General features: G+C 43.3%; 1 protein-coding gene across 1 annotated transcript in view; it reads right to left on the bottom strand.

Moving 5' to 3' along the window:
* Nucleotides 1-13,721, bottom strand: part of Sdc2 (syndecan 2) — a 99,967-nt gene extending 86,246 nt beyond the window's left edge. Inside the window, exon 1 of the mRNA XM_051202701.1 lies at nt 13,540-13,721. Coding sequence (XP_051058658.1) covers nt 13,540-13,599 — 60 coding nt within the window. The 5' untranslated portion in view covers nt 13,600-13,721. The remainder of the gene's footprint in view (nt 1-13,539) is intronic.
* Nucleotides 13,722-22,436: the final 8,715 nt, after the last annotated feature.

The raw sequence follows: 22,436 nt of genomic DNA, 5'->3' as shown, positions 1-22,436 counted from the left end.
GGAACGCAAATGTAGGTACCATTAAGAAAACAACCTTAACGCCATGTGTCTAAGATTTCACACATGTTCAGTGTGTTCAGACAAATCCTGGAATCCATTCCAGTCAACCAAATATACAAGTTCTCCACTCAGAGTACAACTTGGGCAAGTCTAATAAGTGGACTAAACGTGTTTTCTGCTCCAGAACAGAGAACAAACATCCTTTGTTTCTCCAGGGAAAGCTTCCCCAAGAATGTAAATGTTTCCATTTGATGTGTGTTCACCAAATGTGTACATACGTGTGCAGGTGCATATGTGGGTGAGTCTGCATGTGGAAGCCAGAGGTTAACCTCAGGAGCCATCTACCTTGTTTTTTTTGAGACAAGGTCTCTCTTTGGTCTGGAGCTGCCGCCAGTGACCCCAGTGCTAGGGTTATGAACACACGCCACTGAGTCTAGCTGTTTGCAGATGAGTGCTGGAGATGAAACCCGGGTCCTTGTGCTTGCAAGGAAGGCAGTTTGTGGACTGAACCACCTCGCTGGTTCTACTTTGTAAGGACATCCTTTTCTTTTTAAGACAAAATTAATTTCCAAATGTATCCTCTTTTGTCTCCAGAACGCCCAGATATGTCATAACTCAAGGAAACCATTATCAAAAAAGTACAGCCAGCACACCCCATTTCACTGAGGGAAAGAAGAGAGAGAGGAGGAGGACAAGGCCAGCCCTTCCCAAGGCAGGAGCCTGGCACGGTCGTTAGGTTCCCGGGCTTGAAAGTCCTGCCCGCCAGTAGACCTCCTAGGACAGAGAAGATTAAAAAGTCATCTCCAGCAAAGGTTCTTGAACCTTCTAGTAGACAAAACTCACTTGAGAAGTTTATATAAAACCAAGAGCTTGGCCTCACCCTTGTAGACTAATTTTATGAATGTGAGGCCTAGATGAAAAGGGCTCTATAAAAAATAAGGGTCTCACTATGAAGCCGAGGCAAGCCCAGAACTCACATGTCTGCTCTCCTTGGCCTCCTGAATGCTGGGATGACAGGCACGAGCCAGCAACCTCCAGATGTGTACTGTGTACCACATGTTGAGAAGGCTACTCTACAATAAAAGCTGTCACACCCAGATGAGAAGCCTATTTAGGTTAAAACACTCCCACCTTCCAAACAAAACAGCCATACAGAGGAGAGGGAAGCAGAAAGGGCAAAAGTCATACTTTCCCTCTGATGTTCTCACATGGTCATCGACACCCTCATCCCCCCCACTCCCACCCCTTACTCACGTCTCTTGTTCATAGGACACTCTTGTCTGATGAATGTATTTTATGAAACATCCATTTCAATCACCATGAGCACTGAGATTGTAAACTTCATGCAGGATAGCCTTCTAAATGTTTGACTTGCCGGTCAACTCCGATCCATGCCAGCAACTCAGCAAGGTGCCCACTGTGACGAATCATCTTCTTATAGATGGGAGCACTAAGGTGTACATCACTTACATGACCTCTCTACATCACAACGAGAAATTTGCAGAACTAGAATTTAAGCAGTTCCCACTGAGGCTTTAGGGCACAGCTTAGTGTTGAGGAGCTGGATTAAATCTCCAATACCCAAAACAAACAGATTTTAGTGAAGTTTATTCCTTAGCTTCCCGACCACTAAAGGGAAGCATGTAGACACAATCCATCAAAGCAAAACACTACATGTTGGTAAAGAACTCTGAATCCTAGTGGCTGAAAGAGTTAGTCTAGTCAGATGACTGACGAAGCTGGCACTTTGTTATGGCAGCCTGAACCCATTAACTGAATTAAAATTAGGGACACTTGAAACCTTCACTACACTCTTGAAAGATTATGGTATCACTACATGACTTTTCAGCAAGCCAGAAAAAACAAAGCTCTATCTTGGAGGCGGGGAGAGAAGACTACAAATTGGCCAAGTCACCCTTCCTGGAAGTCAGGTGACAATCACAAATATGGATCAAAATCCTTTCCCCAGAGCAGAGATAGTCACCTTTCATTTTATTGCCCGTCAATAAATTCTGTTTTTAATCACCCCATAAGCTTCTTTTCTGAAAATGGCTGAAACAAATATACGACGCAATGATTTAGGAAAGCAGTCTTTAAGAGGAAACTGTTGAAAGAAAGGATTAATCTACTTCCAGAGCATGCAAAAAGAATACAGCAAACAAGAATCTTCATTCACCTGGGCCACGGGCATGCTGGACTCACCTCCTGCACACAGCTGACATATTTTTAGTATAAAAATCCAAAGAATGTTCTTTATATCTCTATCAACAATAGCAGCTTTTTCCCATCAGAAAAAAAAATGCAGTATTAATTCACAAGGGTTTTGCATCTAACCCCAATTCTTATCTCCAGGAAGTTTTTATCTCTACAGTATCCCTAAGATTTACAAATCAACTTGATTTTAGTCCCTGATCCATCTGGTTCTTCCAAATCTCTGAGTTCTTAGCTCTTCCGCTCACAATTAGTTAGAAGGTTCATGAACCAGCAAAGGAATTATCTAGAAATAAATAAGTTAGCAATACCACCTTAAATTAGTCATGTTACACAAAGCACATGAACAACACTGATGCTGTATGTTGCATATAACACACACTCTGCTGGTGTTTCTTCACATGCGCGTCAGAACAGCATCATGAGGAATCAGGGAGAAGCCAGAAAAGGAAAACAGAATTCTATGTTTAACTCTGTGTCTTGCGGCACCTTAGTCAATGTATCACATCCTAAATGTCAAGTCCAGGAGCCTGTGAGAAAGCTCAGCAGGAAAAAGACGATTGCAGCCAAGTCTGAAGACCTGAGTTTGATCCTCAGGCACAAGGGGGAAAACAACCCTGAAAGTGATCCTTTGGCCTCCACAGGCATGCCAGGAGTGAGCATGCGTGTGCGCCTGCACTCGTGCACGCACACACACACACACACACACACACACACACACACACACACAGCTGGATGTGGTGACATCTGCTGAAAATATTATTGATAGGGAGGCTGAGGTAGGAAGGTCTCAAAGTTATAGCCCAACATAGGCTACATAGTCAGACTCTGCCTCAATAATAATAATAATAATAATAATAATAATAATAATAATAATAATTCAGTTCCAACGTCCACTAATTGTTAAAGGACTGAAAAGGAAGAACCCAAGAGAATAAGTAACCAAAAGTGGGTAAGAGATGACTGAAAGTAAGCTTCAAGTCATAGTTTATTTTTAGTTTGAAAAACTAGTCAAGAGCTAGTACATAATTATGTATGTTGAGTGTTAAAAATGAATTAAACATAAAACTTAATTCAATAGCTAATCAGGATAATTATAAAATCTAATCAAATATAATATAAATAAATCAAAATATCTCTCTTAGATAAATGATGTCAGAAGTGGGACATTATTTTTTAATTTATTAGTGAACTTAGTTCAGTTAGTGTTTACAATTTAAGGACCCAATGTTGATCTTCCTTGAGCAGTTTACAACTATAATCTCAGGAGTTACTCTTGGCTTTTCTCTCTTAATAAAGTTTGTATTGTAAGTTTTCTGTGTGCTTTAAGTGTAACTCAAGCAATGTGGTGATGATGAGAAAAAGCAAAAATACAAAGCAAAAAGCACACCAACCCTGGCCAAATAAACATATAGCTGGTCCTATATTTGTGACAACGTATGCCACCTGGTGTGTGCCACAAGATGCAAGACATGTCCATAGGTGTTTCTATATACATATACATTTCATAAAACTTTTATCAGAGACTTATTTCAGAATCATAAAGCTTAAATAAAAGTAAAACAAGCATGCTTAAAATGTCAGCTATAGGTCAAGTTTAATGTTGGCTATTAAAGCTAGTCTTCAAAGCAACAAAATATTAAAGCTAATTTTCAAAGCATCAAAACTGCAAATACTAAAACCCTCTGTTTTACATCAAGAAGCAAGGTTGGAAAGGATAGGAAATATCTCTTTATCATGTGGCTTTTACACAGTAACACCAGAAACCAGACTGTAATTTACAGAACTCTAAAACCTTACCATGATCTATTGCATTTGTCTGAATCCAAAGAGCGGCTGGGGGGTGGGGGGGGGGAACTGGAAATGCTCAAACTAGAACTCCAAATGAGTTTTAAAAAACTAATGTGTTCCAGCCCCGCCTTTAGTGGACTGCCAGACACCTGTCACCCATACAACAAGACTGTTGCCTAACAACTTCATAAACAGTGGCTTTTCGGTTCCTAAACATGTCAGTGAATTAAGTCACTGATGCAGAAGTACTACCCCTAATATAGTAAACCTTCCATTTACCAGAATTTAAGGACCAGTGTTCAAAACTTTTCCATTTACTTGTATCAGGTGGTTTTCTGAATCTATTGAGATGACCATAATATTATCCTCCTCCTTTTTTTTTTTTAATTTAAATTTGAAACAAGGCTGTTTTACATGTCAATCCCAGTTCCCTCACCCTCCCATCCTCCCCTATTACCCCTGCCAAACCCCAGCCCACCCCCTTTCTGCTCCCTAGGGAGGCTGAGCCTTCCATGGGGAGTCTTCAAAGTCTGGCATATCATTTGGAGCTGGGCCTAGGCCCTCCCACATGTAACTAGGCTGAGAGAGTATCCCTCTATGTGGGATGGGCTCCTAAAGTCCATTCATATACTAGGGATAAATACTGATCCATTACTAGAGGCCCCATCGACTGCCCAGTCCTCCTAACTAACACCCACATTGAGGGGGTCTGGGTCAGTCCTACACTGGTTTCCCGGCTATCATTCTGGGGTGCATGAGCTCCCCCTTGCTCAGGTCAGCTGAATCTGTGAGTTTCTCCAGCCTGGTCTTGACCCCTTTGCTCATCACTCCTCCCTCTCTGTAATTGGATTCCAGGAGTTTGGCTAGTGTCCAGATGTAGGTGTCTGCTTCTGCTTCCATCAGCTACTAGATGAAGGCTCTGGGATGGCATATAGGGTAGTCATCAATCTCATTATTGTGGACAGGCATTAAAGGTAGCCTCTCCACTATTAGTTAGATTGCTAGTTAGGTTCATCCTTGTAAAGCTCTGGGCATTTCCCTAGTGCCAAATTTCTCCTTAAATCTATAATGGCTCCCTCTAGTATGGTAGCTCTTTTCTTGTTCTCCTCTATTCTTTCCCTGTCTCAATCTTCCTGTTCCCTCATGCCCACCCCTCCCCTCTTCTCTTTCTCCTAACTCCCTCTCCCCTCCCTCCATGCTCCCAGTTTGCTTAGGAGATCTTGTCCCTTTCTCCTTCTCCAGGGGACCATGTATGTCTCTCTTAGGGTCGTCCTTGTTTCCTAGCTTTTCTGGCAGTGTGAATTGTAGGCTGGTAATCTTTTGCTCTATGTCTAAAATCCATGTATGAGTGAGTACATACTGTGTTTGTCTTTTTGTGACTGGGTTACCTCACTCAGGATGGTTTCTTCTAGTTCCATCCATTTCCCTGTGAATTTCAGGATTCCACTGTGTTTTTCCACTAAGTAGTACTCCATTGTGTAAATGTACATTTCTTTCCTGATGTCAAAGGGCTCCTTGCATAGAAGTTATATGAACTCATACTGTTTAATGAACACAGTGGCTGCATGCATCATGGCAATACCTATTTAAAATTATGGAGCCAGTGGTAAATGAAACTGACCTATAGATTTGTTTTCCTGATTTTGACATAGGGTGGTGCTAACCTCATGCAATAGGAAAGAAGCACCTCCAATAACATCATTCTCTGAACTCTGAAACTATAATTACTTGCTCCTTGAAGGACCTGCAGTGCTGGACTAGTAAAACCTTCTAGGGTTGGGGGCTTTGGGTTTTTTTGTTTTGGTTTTGGTTTTTTGGTTTTTTTTTTTTTTTTTTTTTTTTTGGTTTTGTTTTGAGGAGAGGTAATTACAGATTCATGCCTAGTTGTAAGAAATAATCAGCAAGATTCTTTCAAGCCAGTAGCTGATAACATTTTACAAAAAACCATAGTAAATACCACAATAAAAGTATTAATGTAATCAATCAACTTTCTTCTGATAGTCCCAATTTATAGCACTGGTGTGTGTGTGTGTGTGTGTGTGTGTGTGTGTGTGTGTGTGTGTGTGTGTGTGTGCGTGCACGCGTGCGCATGCACGTTTTTCATTCTCTCTACAATTCCATCACATATACATGTCTGTGTGTTTCAGATGAATAGCTATATAACATATAGATGTATAGATTTACATGTCTATATCGTCTTAATATAAACAGCGATCTACTATACAAAGTTTCAAATCCTAATATTAATCTATATAAAGTCTACCAACAGTCATATTTTGCAAAAACATTTTTAATGGATACATGGAATTTAATGTGCATTGGAGCCTTTGATATTATCATTATTATTATTATATACGCCAGTTGTTTCCATTTTTTTTTTTTTAAGTATTGTAAGCCGAGCTTCAATGAGTACATTTTGAAAATACTGTTTACCCAACTATGACCATTCCCTCTGGGCAGATCAGTAATGGTAAAATCACTACCAGAGATGAGCTTTTTACATTGAACACGTATGTGTTTGTCCAGTCCTTGTGAGGAGCCTTTTCATCAATCAGAGATAAGACAACAGCTTAGTATCAGCATATACTTCCTATCTTCGCATAGAGCTAATTTACCCCAAGATGGAAGCAAGAGCTAGCTACGGAAGAAAACCTGGCTCTGTGTGGACATTCTGAGTCTCTCTCAGCTATTGCTTATCACACAAGCTCATGAGGGATGTTATACCAAGCTCCTACTCCTTCGGTAGCAGAAAACCAGGAGCTATAACTAACATGGCACAGGACACACGTATGCCAGTTACTAAAAAGCCTATAAACTTTACCTCACAAATACTAAGAAATTATTTTAGCATGGTTCATTTTGCAGGTGACAAAACTGAGCACGGAGAATAATTAATATGCCCAGAATTACAGGGTTAAATATTCTATCCAAGACAAATCTTAACTCTAGAGTCTGGGCAGCTCCAAGCTAGCTACCAAAGAGCCTGCTCATTCCCATTCTTACTTATGCTCTCCACAGCATTCAGACCAAATTCCATTGCTAAAGAGGGGAGCAGTGGAAGGCCCCTGTATCAGGGACTAGGGCTTCCTAAATATCATCAGTGAGTCATGCTGGCCTCCATCCAGAATGAAAGTGAATCCCACCCCATCAACTGGCCACAATGCTATAATTATATTAGCTTGTAACCATATGGGAAACCACTGCAAGCTGGGCTGTGAGTCTCTAGAGCAATGTAACCAATCCTAGTACCTGATAAATGCTGTGTTCAAGCTAACAGATCACCGTTGGCTACCACAAACAACTTACCTTTCTATAATGGGAGAGAATGCCTCACTCCAAAACTAAACTCAGAAGAAGTGTTTCACCTTAAAACATATTTACACAATAAGCATGTATGATTTTGACTGTTAATTTAAAAGTTCACCAATTATTTGGCAGAACTTAATTACTTATTTGTTGGATTAGTCTAACATTTCCCCAACAATATCCCGAAAGAAGAAGAAAAACTGAAATATTAACAGCAGAGATTTTCTCCATCATTTTGTAGATACCCACAGGAGATGCAGTCCTTAACAATGTGTGCACAATGCCCCATTTGGGCCTGGTCTAAAGACGTCTTACCTTCATTTTATTTTTCTTTCAGTTCTATCTAAGGGAAAAATTTACACATACAAAAAAAAAAATCTTTTGCTTTTTGTAACTCTTTGTAATTTTCCTCATAATTCTAGATTTTTTTTCCCATGTGGCATTTCCCTATGAGGCCCACTGAATTCATCACAGGCTCAGTATCAGGAAGTACAGCTGGTATTGGGTGTACCTATACAATACGGAAAGAGATAGCAACAACAAAACACTGTGTAGAGGTCACAATGTCTCTGCATCTTTCTAACACTTTTCATAAGATAAATTCAACTATAGAGGAAAGAAAATTGAGAGCATATCTCTAATGGCAATTTTCTCAGCTAGTAGACCAGGTCATGAATGGGCATTCTTCACTCTGCTGCTAAGAAATTTAAACAGAAAATCTCTGTTGACTTCAAGGTTCTCTCCTTCCCCAAGTCTTACCAACTCTTTGAGACATTCCAGGAAAGGACAGATATTCACGATTCCATTTCAGTCCTGTCCCTTGAGTTCAGAAGCACCTCTTCCATACTTGTCTAAGCTCAATCTGTCCTAGAAATGGACTGTCACAGTGTTATTGAGATTTTCTGGTTTTGAAACAAGGTATCTCAGTGTATCCCTGCCTGGCTTGGAACTCATTATGTAAACCAGATTGCCCTTGAACTCAAAAAACAAACACCTGTCTCTGCCTCCCATGTGCTGGCATTAAAGGTGATGTGTATATTTAATGATAGGTCCTGAAACTCAGAATAGCTAAGTGGAGAGCTTCCTTACATTTACAACCCTGAGGGGGGGGGGGAAACAGAAACAAAAACATTCCCTTTATGAACCCAGGTCCCCATATTTACTGACACCTCCCCTCATTGTGCTACATGTCCAGCAGCACACCAGCACGTGACTGAGGCCTAACACCTCGGAATGTCTGGTTAGTCTCTCAACCAAGCTGAAGAATGCAGGAATGAGGGTAAATGAGCACCACTATCAACAACATGCTGGGACTTTGCATCTGTGTCTTGTTTATCATCTCACGTTCCCTGCCTTGATAATGAAGCTGGAGCAGAAAGGACACAGCTTCAAAATGGCCTAGGCCACACAGAGCTCACGGATTCAGAGAACCCCAGGCATACTAGCATCAGTGAGCTGAGTAAAACTGAGCTGAGACGTGCCCATTGCTCCCTGTCTGCCCAGTGCTCCAGCACCCAAGCCGAAAACCTCACGATCCATGGTGGTTTACCTGGTCCTGGCTCCTACCTGAGCTCAGTGCTTTGTGGAGCAACACCCCATCCCTCAGATGGTGCCAAAGGTGCTGTGAGATACAGCAGGTAAGTGATCTTAAAGAACATGTTGTGTAGTATCTGTATTCCATAGTCAAGCCAAGAGAAAGGAAGAAAACTGCTCAGTGCTTTCTGCCATCCAGAGGTACCCCTATTGCATCCTGAAGACAGTCAACATTCATGACATAAGATAATTTGGGGCATCCAATTCACTCACACAAATGCCTTTTTAAATGGCTTGGAGCTTTGTATTTTGTGTGAGCTCTGACACAATGAATGAATGGCAACACGCCATCACAGGAACCCGGACCTGTTGGTCTCCCAAGGCCAAACCACTTATGCTTTAGCCCAGCCACAACTGAGAGGTCTGGAAGTGATACAGGGCAGTTCCATAATTATGGGGTAACCTGTGATTCCCAGGGGCAGCTGACTCATTGTAGCCATCAGAGATTCTTTGTAAAAGATACAAATTATCCCACCACACACACTCACTCACTGAGCTCTGCCTCTGTAAGTTTGAGATAAGCCTCCAAGATCTATATTTTCATGACCTTCCAGTGACTCTGTCAGTCTGCCTTCCTACTTAGAGAGGGCCCAAAAGAGGAGGTTGGGCTGAAACAATCAGGAAAAGCTGTTGAAGGTTTAATGCACACAGTTTTAAAGGAGGGATGCTTACAAGTCGGCGGTGTCTAAGGAATGGTCACAACAATGACTAGGAAGGACTAACTAGGGAGTAGTACTAGCATAGAGCAGTTGACAAATCTGCCAACACATGCAGACTCCAAGCCACAACCAGTACACAAGGTAGTTGCTGGATCAAAGGCAACATCATCAAAGAATGGTAGCTACACAACTACTAAGAAGACACACAAGGCTTACACCTAGCCTTGCACCTAGCACCTAGCCTAAGCACCTAGCAGGAAGACTTCCCTACCGAGTTTATGGTAGAGTTAGTAGTACACTGGTGAGTTTAAAGGCGGGTATAGATGAGAAGCACAATGAATGATTGAATGAATGAATGAATGAATGAATGAATGAATGAATCAAGAATTTCTTCAAAACTCCAGTCCACGGGACTAGAATTAAAATGGTATGGCAGACTAAAATGTTAAAACAGGATGACCCCGTTTTCAGTAAAAGGTCTTCTTCCTGGTGTGGGCTTTCTTCCGAGACTTTATTTTGGTTCCTACTCCATGAAAGAATGGGATGACTTTCCGATACTGGAATGTACCGTTGGCACAGGCCTTCTGTCTGCCCTGGGAAGGACAGAATGATGGGGGAGATCTTGTTTGGCTCTCTGGTAGGGGAGGAAGGACAGCTTGGTGAGAACCTCTGCTCAGAGACATTTCTCCCAGGACCTGCTGGGTCACCAAGCAGCAGACATGCCAATAACACAATGGCTTGGCTAGACTTGTTGTAAACCTTAATGACAGAGCTGGCTGGGCTCTCTATGGCCAAGTCAGTCTCCAGACATATAGTCCCCAAAAGACTCCAAGTTGCCAATGGTCAGGTCTGGTGTGTGTGCTTCAGGGGCTTTTAGAGACTTTTAAAAATAAGTTTTGCTTTTGGAAAAACTAGTTGGCCTTTTAAAATTCTTCCTCAATTAATGATTGTCCAAGGTGCCATTTGATTGGTCATGTTGCCCAGCCCACTGGTAGACTGCTCTTTGAATGGCAGGCAATACCAAAACAAGATATACGGCCTTGATTTGAACCATCACATAATGCATACATGACTCAAAATATCATAGGGTATCTCATAAGTATGCAAAAGTACTACTTACTGGTTAGCATTTTTAATGAAAAAGGAAAAGGCACACCAGTTCCTATAAGCAAGCATTAGCAAGACATACTCAAATTCCTTCTTGAACACCCATCCTCTGAGATTCCCTTCTTAAATGACACCGTCTGCTGCTAATATTGAATGGAGAGATAAAGAGCCTTTGTTTCTGTCAAACTCTCCAGCACAAGTAATTTGCCCCATTAGAACTGACAAAATACGTTTAGAGAAAGACTGCTAAGAACTATAGTATTTCAACTTTAATTTCCTTTCTAGCACAAACTTTCCAGAGCCCTGGCTTTCATGATGCCTTCTGAGGTAGCGCATGCCTCCAAATGACTTGACAGTTTCTTTTAATTTACACACATCTAAGCATGTTTATAAGACTCCACCAGTTCAAAATGCTTCCTTTCCTTAAGCATATTTCCAGTTCAAATGATATGTGGATAGAAGTCTGTGCTGTGTTATTTCTAAAGATAAACAGTCATGTTTAAAAAAAAAAAAAAAAAAAAAAAAAAAAAAAGGCCAGAAAACCTAGCAGCATGTCCACTGCCGCTGCACTCAGCAGGCGCTTCCCTCCACCATCCTTCCTTCGGGCAGTGAAAGTCCTCAGCTGCCAGTGGAAAGCACTAGAAACAGGCTTCCCTGCTTTCTCTGTACCCTCAGGAAGGGGCCCCTAGTTCCTCTCCCGAAGCAGTTCTGATCCCTAGTGACTGAGAAGGGTCCCTCCCCTCTGAGCTAAGTGTAAACTAAAGAATTCACTAGCTGCCCCTGGAGTTTTAGAGCTCAGATAACCACTACTTTTAAATCCCAGGACACCACTGCAAGTTCCCAAATTAAAATGCAAAGTCCAGAAAATAATGTTTTGTAGCAGCTGAACTTTTCAAAGTCTCCTCTTTCAAGTCTGGGTGCCCTAGGTGAAACAAACTAGAGGCAGGAAAGCAGGGTAAGTGGGCTATCAGCCAGTGTGGGTTTGAAACAGCTTTTACTGAGAAAGACTGACTCACTGTCCAACAAAGGCTCTAGGTAGGATTCCCGAGTTGACATTTTAAAAATATTTAATCACCCTTCGAATGATAGTTCAAGGGCTCAACACATAATCTTTCCAATAAAGCTGTTCACTTGGAAAACATTCAATTCTGGTTTGAACTGAGAAAATGGTAGAGCCCCCAAGGATAAGAGACTTCAATCTGGCAGGGAGAGGAGACCCCACCATACCTTAAGGAGCTGTCAAACCCACACAGAAACTCCAAAGGGCTTTTCTTGCCCGGAATCCCCAAATCTCTCAATGGGGCTGTCAAGAAAAGGTTCCCCAACTCTGCACAGTTTCACAGGGATCCACTCTGAAAATCTTTTGTCCTGCTTTGCAAGAGATAAGCAATGATTCCCCCCCACCAAACAAACACAGAATAGCTTCCTTTTGGTTTACAAATTCAGAACTATCTGGGAGAGATTACTAATTCCAACGGAGTAAACATCGTTTGCCAGTGAGAAATCCTGTAAATATCAGAGTTGTGCTTTTACATCCCAATAGCTCAAATATCCAGTTTCCAATTCTAAGTTCCCCAGCCTCACACACAGCAGAGCATCACCATCCCCCATCACAAATGTCCACTTTAAGCTGGATGCCAAAAAGTTCCCCAATCCCTAATTGCCTAGGGTCAAAAGGGAAGGGACGACCAAGCCCAGCTAAAGATATACAGTATTTTCCAAGGGGCCATTCCATTACTTCGAATTGCACAAGTTGCTAGATGCCAACGCAGTGGCATCCCTAATTGAGAAGGCCACCCTGGGACTGCCTGCTCTGGCTTCCACCTGCCAAAACAGCTGCAGTGACCTAGGTAGGGGCAACCGCAGTAGTGGTGAACCTGAGAGGCAGTCACCATTAGAGGGCGTTCATTGGGCATTGCGGAGAAACAAACTCCAATCCCAGAAAGGCAGTCCTGAGGAGAAACCAAGTTCCCACAGCCACGGAGAGGGGAAGATGCTGGCACTGAAAGAAGACAGTCTCACAGGAGTAGGAAACCACAGGATCAGGAGGGTGGCAGGAGAGAGGTCTCTATTCCCCAGAGGACAGAGGCTCTGCGGACCATAGTAATGTCACAAGCACCCTCACCTTTCCAATTTACGACATTCCAGTGCCATCGGATTAAAATTTCCTCTCTCCCCTAAAGCCCCGGGCCTCTCTCCATGAGAAGGGTTCATGGAAGACACCAGAAGACGGAGCTCTGGCCTGTTCCCGAAAGCTCCATGCAGCCGGGGGCCTCCAACTAAACCACCGACTGTGTCTCCATGTAGTGTGGGTTCCTTGCCACAGCAACAGGGGGCATCAAACAAATTAACTTTTACAAACTTTCCTTTCCCCCTATTTTCGAGTTTCTTTAAGATGGGCCCTGTCTCCCTAAACTTGCCTTCAGTCAGGCACAAAACCTGGAGCAGAGGACTAGTGCCTCGAAGAACAGACACTCCCCAAAGTTTCCAACTCATCCCTGACCCTTAGTGGTGCTCTCGTGAGGCGCCACTCTTAGCCCTCTGTCCTTCCTGGACCACACCACAAAACCCCCCGAGGGAGAAAAGTTGGGAGTGACTGTAGGAGCCTCTGAGATGCTGAGATGCAATTCTGGTGCCCCCATCCCCAAAGACATGGGATAACTCCCTGTGGCTGCTCAGTTCTGCCAAGAGGGGAGAGGAAGGGACCAGGGACAAGCTGTAGAAAAGCAAGCTCATTTGTCCCAGCGGATTCTAGGCGGCCCCGCGTCTAGGGGTGGCTGATCCCCCAGGTGGCGCTCCCCAATTACCCTCTGGCTCCTCTCCTAGCCTGGGCACCCGAAACAGCGCGCGTTCCCCGGCCTGGCCCACTCACCGTCTCCGCCGACACGCAGGCCATCAAGCCCAAGGTGAGCAGGATCCACGCGTTCTGCATATTTCCCCGGAGACGTGGCTCGCCACCCGGATGAAACGAAGCCCAGCGCACAGAGCAGCGGGCCTAGAGCTATCGGAGCTGGGCCGCCGCAGGGAGCAGAGCTCGGGCTCGGGTCAGATTTCCCGGAGCGAGCAGTCTCCTCAGGCGCTTGCTCCGGCTTTCGCGCTGCGCCCCGGGAACGCGGCTCCTTCTCACTTGTTGGCTTCTGCTCTCCCAACCCGGAGAGTTGCTGCTTCGCGAGGCTGCTTTCCCGGGCTGGTCCTGCTGGGCGGCGTGCTTTCACTCGGAAGACTCGGTGTCCGGGTCGTAGTGCAGTCGGATTTGAAGCCAGCAGCCGACCGCTTGAGAAGGAGCTGCCGCTGAAGTTTGGGATGCAGAGCGGCGGGGACGCGCGGTACGCGCGGCCTGAACTCCGGGGATCTCTGGAGAGCAGCGCTCGGGGGGCCGGACTAGAGGCTTGGCTGCTGCGCCCCTCCTTCTGCGCGCCGCCGCCTCCCGGGTCCTCCCCTCGATCCCACCCCCCACCCCCTCCGCGTCCTCTCCCTGGTCCCGCTCCGCCTCCGCCTCCTCCGCCCCCACCTTCCCTCTCTTCCTCGCCCGCAGCTCTGGGTTCCTCCTGGCGACTAGGGGAAAGGAGGCAGTAATGACTCCAGGATAAACCCGGGAGAAATTCTTACAGGATTACACTGCGATTGGCAGCTTCCAGAGCCAGTGGGAGCCCTCGACTCCGTGCTGTGGCTGCCCCAGGAACGTGCTTCTGCAAACCTCAGCGCCCTTTCATTTTCTTGCTCCCCGTTTCCCCTTCTCAACGCCCTCTCCTCTCTCCCATCACCTCTGTCTACTCCTGTTTTCCTTTCCGTTTTCTTCGCTTTAATTTTCTGAAGAAGAAAAAAAAAAACAAAACAAAAATCGGCGAAGGGCTGATCTGATCGGCACACTGATCCTTTCCTGGCTTGTGAGGATTAGGTCACTAGAAGAAACAGCAGCGATGAGAGTCGGGAAAATGAGAAAGTTTATAGATTCCCTTCAAGCAATTACAGTGTTCACAGGTCACCAGATCATGAAAATTGCAATCCAGAAAAGCACGTGTTAAGATTATCCTCGACTCCCCCACCCAAAAAAGGGGGAAAAATTAAAAAAAATAACTTAAAAAAGCAGAGGAAGGGAAATCCGAAAACACCGCAGCTCCGAAGTGCAGCTTCATAAAAGATTTAAAAGCCGTTTCTGCCGCTCACGATTTATGTTCACACACACCCCATCTAAACTCAGTTTCCACGGAACGTTTACATTTGGAAGCAACAAATGGGGATGAAAAATTAGATAGAAATTCTAGATAATAACAGATGAAAGGAAAGGTCAGAGAAGGGTAAAGTCGTTTCTGGCTTGAATAAAATAATGAATATGCATTTCCTGTGTGGAGGAGACTGCTCTGAAGTATCAGGCTTTGCCTTGCAGCTCAGTGCTGTGATACAGAACCAGGTAATTTCTACCATTGAGTGATTGAGTGATTTATGGATTCATTTTCCTCTACAGTGCCCATTCCTAGAGGCCGGAACTTTTCAGACTTGGTCACTACTTTATTATCATTTGGGATACATTAAAAAATACACAATAACCATGTTATAGGTAAATGCCACTCCAAAGCTCAAGCCATACCTACCGTGTAAATGCTGTGCTCCTTTAAGACATTCATACATAAAGATACAGCCATGAGGCCATAGTCATTTTAGAACTCAGACTAAACTGTGGTCGCATCTTAAGTGACTGTCAGGAAATTTCAGTGATAAATCACGGGCATGGATCTCAAAGGAAAAATTAACAAGAGAATCATAACCCTAAGTTAAGACATCAACTCTAGCTCGGAGAATTACCAACGTCCTGCCCGGTGCTTATGAGCAGCCTAAGACACTCACAGCCAAAAGGGGAAATGGGGAAATACAAGGATGAGCTTGGCTTCTGAAAGAATCAATGATGGACTTCTGTGTAAGGTGAACGCTCTGTGACTGGAGAACATCATGCGAAGTGGAAGGTTTTGAGGTTTCACAATAAAAATTAACACTTCATTCAAAAATCTGGCTAGGCAACACCAGATAGTGTGTAAAAGCTTCCTCCAGGATTGAAACATCCCATCCTACAGGAAGCTCCTCAAGCAGGAAGGTACACAGCTCAAAATAGCTTCAGGGAGTCCCTGAAACTGACCAAGGCAGTTGGCCCCTCCCTGTCAGAGTAAACAGTAAAAACTGAGAGTCCCCATCAAAGGAGAGAGAAAGCTGAGCTGGGGGGGGTAAAAAAAAAAAAAAAAAAAAAAAAAAAAAAAACCTGGAGGAGAAATATTTCAAGAAGATGGAGACCAGACCAGTTGCCAAGAGGAGGTTCAGACAAACTGAGGCACCTGGAAAGGACACTCTCAAACCTGTTGAGCTGCCTGCAGGTGTACAGTGTGCTCCAGATTCCCAGCTTTGTGAGCTGTCATCCATTAGAGGTGGGCTTTGCCCATGCAGCTGTCATTGAGTTATTGCTGCTCCTGAAAGTAACCCTTCAATCCTACTCCTGTGGATATACCCCAGTAAAATTCATCAAATTGGACTTTAGCGGTCTTTGTGCATTGGTCTGTCTTGGGTTCCCTATCTGGGGTGAGTAGACCTGTGTGTTGTGTCTCCCCAGGAAAAGTTTCATGGGAACAGCTCAGAAGTTAAGAGCACATACTACTTTGTAGAGATGTGGTGCCCAGCACTCACAATGGCTGATTCAGAACTTCATGTAACTCCAGGGGGATCTGAAGCCTTAGGCCACCATAGTCACCTGCACTCCCATGCACATAATCCACACACTCAGACACATAAAAATAAAATAAATTTGTTTTAAGTTATAAATTATCACCTCTGTCCCCACAAAGGACTCAGTGACTTTTCACCCTTGAGGCTAGGTTGCATATTCACACCTCCGTTGTCTCCAACAATTAACATTTGGAAGCTATGATAAGGCTACAACTTGATGAGGAACTGGATAAAGACCCTGAATAATAACAGACATAAGAGAAATGTGAAGAAAATAACTACAAAAGTAATTTCTATCTTGAGGAAAATTGGATTATGCATTCATGTTGTTTGTTAAATATCTCCCTAACAAGAAGCTCTGATTCAGCTTGGACAGGAAGTGATAAAAATTAATAAGCAGATGTGTCTACAGAAGGGATGTATCTGTCAGCTTCCCTGAAGACAAACTCCAAAGCATTTGGCATTTATTGGACTCTCCATGATTTCAACTTTGAAGATAATGACACAAGCCTGAGCCTTTATCTCATAAGGGAATGGGTACCATTTTGAGAGTCACTATGTAGTGCATGAAAATAGTTATTCATGATCTTGAGTAAAAAGGTATCAACACATAAGATGAGAGGGATAATGTGACAGTATAAAAATTGGTCCCACCTGAGTTGACTATACATGTCACCTTTGCAGAAGAAGGATGGGGGAAGGGTATGGCCCATGACCATCACGTGTTCATCAGCCATGTCTCTAAATCTAGAAATTATGAAGGTATATGTCTGCATCATCCCAAGTGAATTTTTAATAAAAATTGATAGAGACTAAAATTCAGTTGAATTTTTTGAGGTGTATCTGATACAGAAAAGATAGCTCTGGCTAGACCAAGGAATATTCTCTTATATGTTCTGAGGACCTCCAGCTTACAGGCTGAACTTTGAGGGATATAGCAAGGAAATCTTAGCTGATGTCTCCCAAGTGCCTTTACTAGTGGTGTGCCTCAGAACAAAATGTATAAAGTTAGGACCAGTGATATGGTTCAGTATGTTTGGGCAATTGTTGTCAAGGCTGACAACCTGAGTTCTACCCCTGGAGCCCAAATGATGGAAAAAAGGGAATCAACTCCCACAAGCCGTTCTCTGAAGACCACACATGTGTCATAGCAACAGACAAGTAAAATATGCCAAAAACTGAGAATTATAAACACAAACAAAGTGTAGAGACTAGGTGAAGAAATGAAAAAACTTAGAGATAATTGAAGTAATTTTTCATTTGTATATTTTTATTTAATGTATAGGTATTTTGTTTGCATGCATGACATGTCCCTGCAGTGCCCATGGAGGCCAAAAGAGGGCATCAGAACCACTGGACCCAGAATAATTGAATATCGTGAGTCACCAATGATTACGAGGAACTATGTATATTGGGGTCTTCTGCAAGAGCAGCAAGTGCTCTTAACTACTAAGCCATCTCTCCAGCCCCAAGACCCAGATAAATTTCTTTTAAAAAGGAACAAATGTCACTGAAGACAGTGTTTCATCTAAGCTGGTACATCGGATTCTGCCACTAACGTTTCTGATGTCAGTTTTGACCTTGGACAAACAGGTGCTTCAATCCCAAGGTGAGCTGTCAAGTACAGGCAGATGCAAAAGCAAAACAATGTCACTTCACAGTTTTCGGTTGTTCCCTGTTTGCTGCTCCATGAAATGTTAAAAATGGGTCCAGGCTAGAAATCAATTTTGGAGGTATCAGCCTGCAAAGTGATAGAAACAGAAAGGTGATAGTACTTGAAAGCAAAGGAAACCTAGTCAGCCAACGATTAATCACCCATTGCTAATAATGGCAAGTGAGCTAAGGCTGTGACGAACATCTACAGGCAATCCAGGAGGAATCTATTTTTAGCATCAAACTTTCCACTGTTTCTTGCCCTTCACCAGACCTATGCCAGGGACCCATCATGGACCCATGCCCTGCTCAGAGCCTCTGAGGTATGAGAACTGCACATGCGGAGAACCCATCCCTGTATACCAGCCCATCCAGAGTCTATCTGACTCCACCCACAGGAGGAGGTAATCCTGGGCCTGTTTCATGCCCCACCTTCTGGTGCCCTGCTTGGAGCCTCCTGAGGTATGGGAAGGGAGAGACCTGTGGAAGGAGGTCTGAGGAAGAGCCAGCTCTCTTGCTGGTGGGACTCAGACAGGAGAGCATCCAGTGGAACTTGCTGGTGTTCATCTGTCTAGGTTGTAAGTTATTTCTCCCTGAATAAACATCTATTTGGCCCATTTGTTTATCCTGATCCTTATTTAATCGCAATATCTAGGGAAGGGAGAGACCACATGGGCACCCACTGGAAGAAGGGATAGGAAGATGGAAGATGACCGTATAAGAACACAGTCAACAACAGAAAGATCAATATGATACCACCAGAGTCTAGGGTCTCCACGCCAGCAAGACCCGAACATCCCAACACAGATGAAGCAGAAGAGAACAATCCCAAAAACAACTTCATGAAGATGATAGAGACCCTTGAAGGGGAAACGAGAAAAGAAATGGAAGAAAAAACTCAAACAAAAAAATTAAAGAAATAGAAGAAAAGACAAACCAAAAATTGCAAGAAATAAATAAATCCCTTGAAGAAAATAAGTAAAGCCAAGAAAAAACAACCAAACAAAAGAAGGAAACAATTCAAACAGTATACAGCTTGGACACTGAAATAGAGACACACAAAAAAAAAAAAAAGAAAGAAAGAAAGAAAGGAAGAAAGGAAGGAAGGAAGGAAGGAAGGAAGACAGTGTGAGGGAATGCTGGAAGTAAAAAAGCTGGGTAAACAATCAGGAACTGCAGATCTAAGCATAACAGAATACAAGATGGAAGACAGAATCTCAGGTATTGAAAATACACTAGGAGAAATAGATTCACTGACCAAAGAAAATATTAAGTCCAACAACCCCACATCTGACAGAGGGCTAATTCCCAAAATTTACAAAGACCTCAAGAAGCTAGTTACCAAAACACCAAACAATCCAATTACAAAGTAGGGTACAAAACTCAATAGAAAATTCTCAATAGAGGAATCTAAAATGGCTGAAAGACACTTAAGAAAGTGCTCAACATCTTTAGCCATCAGGGAAATGCAAATCAAAACAACTCTGAGATACCATCTTGCTCCTGTCAGAATGGCTAAAATCAAAAACACCAATGACAGTTTATTCTAGAGAAGATGTGGAGAAAGAGGAACACTCCTCCAGTGCTGGTGGGAGTGCAAACTTGTACAGCTACTTTGGAGAATGGAAAATGGAAATCAGTCTACCTCAAGACCCAGCAATTCCACTCTTAGGCATATACCAAAGGACATACAACAAGAACATCTGTTCAACTATGTTCATGGCAGCATTATTTGTAATAGCCAGAACCTGGAAGCTACCTAGATGTCCCTCAACTGAAGAGTAGATGGAGAAAATGTGGTACATTTACACAATAGAGTACTACTCAGTGGAAAAAAAAACAATGGAACCTTGAAATTCATAGGCAAATGGATGGAACTAGAAGAAACCATCCTGACTGAGGTAACCCAGTCTCAAAAAGACAAACATGGTATGTACTCACTCATATATGGGTATTTGACATAGAGCAAAGGATCACCAGCCTACAATACACACTGCCAGAGAAGATAGGAAGCAAGGAGGACCCTAAGAGAGACATACATGGTCCCCCAAAGAAGGGGAAAGGGACAAGATCTCTTGAACAAATTGGGAGCATGGGTGGAAGGAAGAGGGAATTAAGAGAAAGAAAAGGGAAGAAGAGAGGGGAAAGGAGGACATGAGAGAACAGGAAAATTGTGGGAAAATACATGAGTTTAAAAAAAAAAAAGGTACCATAATAGAGGGAGCCATTATAGGTTTAAAGAGAAATTTGGCACTAGGGAAGTGTCCAGAGATCTACAAGGATGACCCCAACTAACAATCTAAGCAATAGTGGAGAGGCTACCTTAAATGTCCTTCCCCAATAATGAAATTGATGACTATCTTATAGTCATCTAGAGCCTTCATCCAGTAGCTGATGGAAACAGAAGTAGACACCCACAGCTAAACACTGAGCTGAACTCCTGGAATTCAATTGTAGATAGGGAGGAGTGATGAGAAAAGGGGTCAAGACCAGGCTGGAGAAACCCACAGAAACTGCTGACCTGAACAAGGGGGAGCTCATGGACCCCAGAATGATAGCTGGGAAACCAGCATCAGACTGACCCAGACCCCCTGAACGTGAGAGTCAGTTAGGAGGACTGGGCAGTCTATGGGGCCTCTGGTAGTGGATCAGTATTCATCCCTAGAGTACAAATGGACTTTGGGAGCCCATTCTACATAGAGGGATACTCCCATAGCCTAGGCACATGTGGGAGGGCCTAGGCCCTGCTCCAAATGATATAACAGACTTTGAAGATTCCCCCATTGGGATCCCTTGGAAGCGAGGGGATGGAATAGGGGGAGGAGGGGAGGTGGAGGGAACTAGGAGTGACATGTAAAACAAGCTTGTTTCTAGTTTAAATAAAAAAATCATGAAAATGTCTATCATCAGCTGAAAGTGGGTTTAACCTTGGCTGATGTCTGCACCCATTATTTTCTCCTTTAATTAAACATAGATTATTTTCTTATAACTATAATCTGGATATAGTTTCCCCTCTCTCTAGTCCTCTCAGTTGCTCTCCACCTCCTTTCCCATCCGGATTCATTCCCTTTCTGTCTCACATTGAAAAAGAAGATAAAACAAAAACCATCGTATAGAAGTTGGGTTAGAGAAAGCAATGCGGAATAAAAGATCCCCAAGAGAAGGCACAAGAATCAGAAACCCACTTGTGTACACATTCAAGAATCCCATACATGTATTAAACTGAAAGTTGTGGTGTATTTACAAAGGACTTGGAATTCTCAGCTAGTTATTTAATAACAGAAGTTTGTATAATGAATTCCTGGTTTGAATGGAAATTATTTTAACGAGTCATAGTTTATAATTTTGAATGATGTTTGTAGTTGGCTTGGGTATAGTCATCCGTTCATCAAAATGTTTGTTTATGATGTGTTTTTATTGGAAAGGTTGGTGTGTTTTATTGGTGTCCCTTCAGGGTTTGCTGACAGTGTCCTGTGTATGTTCCCCTTAGTTTGTTAATATAACAGACTGTGCTGATGTTCCCAGGGAATTTTTTTTTTTTTTTTTGATAGCTCCTATGTTCCCTGAATAAAATTTGTTTGATCTCAGAGCATTTTTTCAAGAACTTGCTAATGCCTCCTCTTACACTTTCTGCTAGAACAGGCCATGCCCTTGAGTTACATTGACTGTGTAAAATCAACAGGAGAGTGTTTCTTCTCTGTCCGGGACTAATTTGAATTGCATTAAAAGGTCACTTCTGCACTCTATAAACCCATTTAGTCCTGGTATCTGTTCAGTGACAGCTCTCCTAGTTCTCTCTTCTGTCATAATTGGTCTATTCAAGTTTAGTATTTCTTTGGGGTCAATTTTTGATATTTGAATTTTGCCAGAAAATTACTGTTCTTGGCCCGGTTTTAACATTTCTTCCTATAGCTTCTCTTCTAGATATAAGCAGCCTCTTGTCAATATTCCCTGGGTTTGTCTCCCCTGCATCTGTCTCCCCTGCATCCGTCTCCCCTGCATCCGTCTCTCCTGCATCCGTCTCCCCTGCATCCGTCTCCCCTGCATCCGTCTCCCCTACATCCGTCTCCCCTGCATCCGTCTCCCCTGCATCCATCTCCCCTGCATCCGTCTCCCCTGCATCCGTCTCCCCTGCATCCGTCTCCCCTGCATCCGTCTCCCCTGCATCCGTCTCCCCTGCATCCGTCTCTCCTGCATCCGTCTCCCCTGCATCCGTCTCCCCTGCATCCATCTCCCCTGCATCCGTCTCCCCTGCATCCGTCTCCCCTGCATCCGTCTCCCCTACATCCGTCTCCCCTGCATCTTTCTCTCATCTCTTTGGCTCTCACTCCTTTTCCCATCAGAATCCTGAGGGATTTTTAAACTAATACTAAACTTCTTTAATATTTGATAATTTGATAATATTTC

The sequence above is a fragment of the Phodopus roborovskii genome, unplaced genomic scaffold (genome assembly GCF_943737965.1).
Source record: "Phodopus roborovskii unplaced genomic scaffold, PHOROB, whole genome shotgun sequence".
Lineage (NCBI taxonomy): Eukaryota > Metazoa > Chordata > Mammalia > Rodentia > Cricetidae > Phodopus > Phodopus roborovskii.
This window is presented reverse-complemented; position numbering and strand designations above follow the sequence as displayed.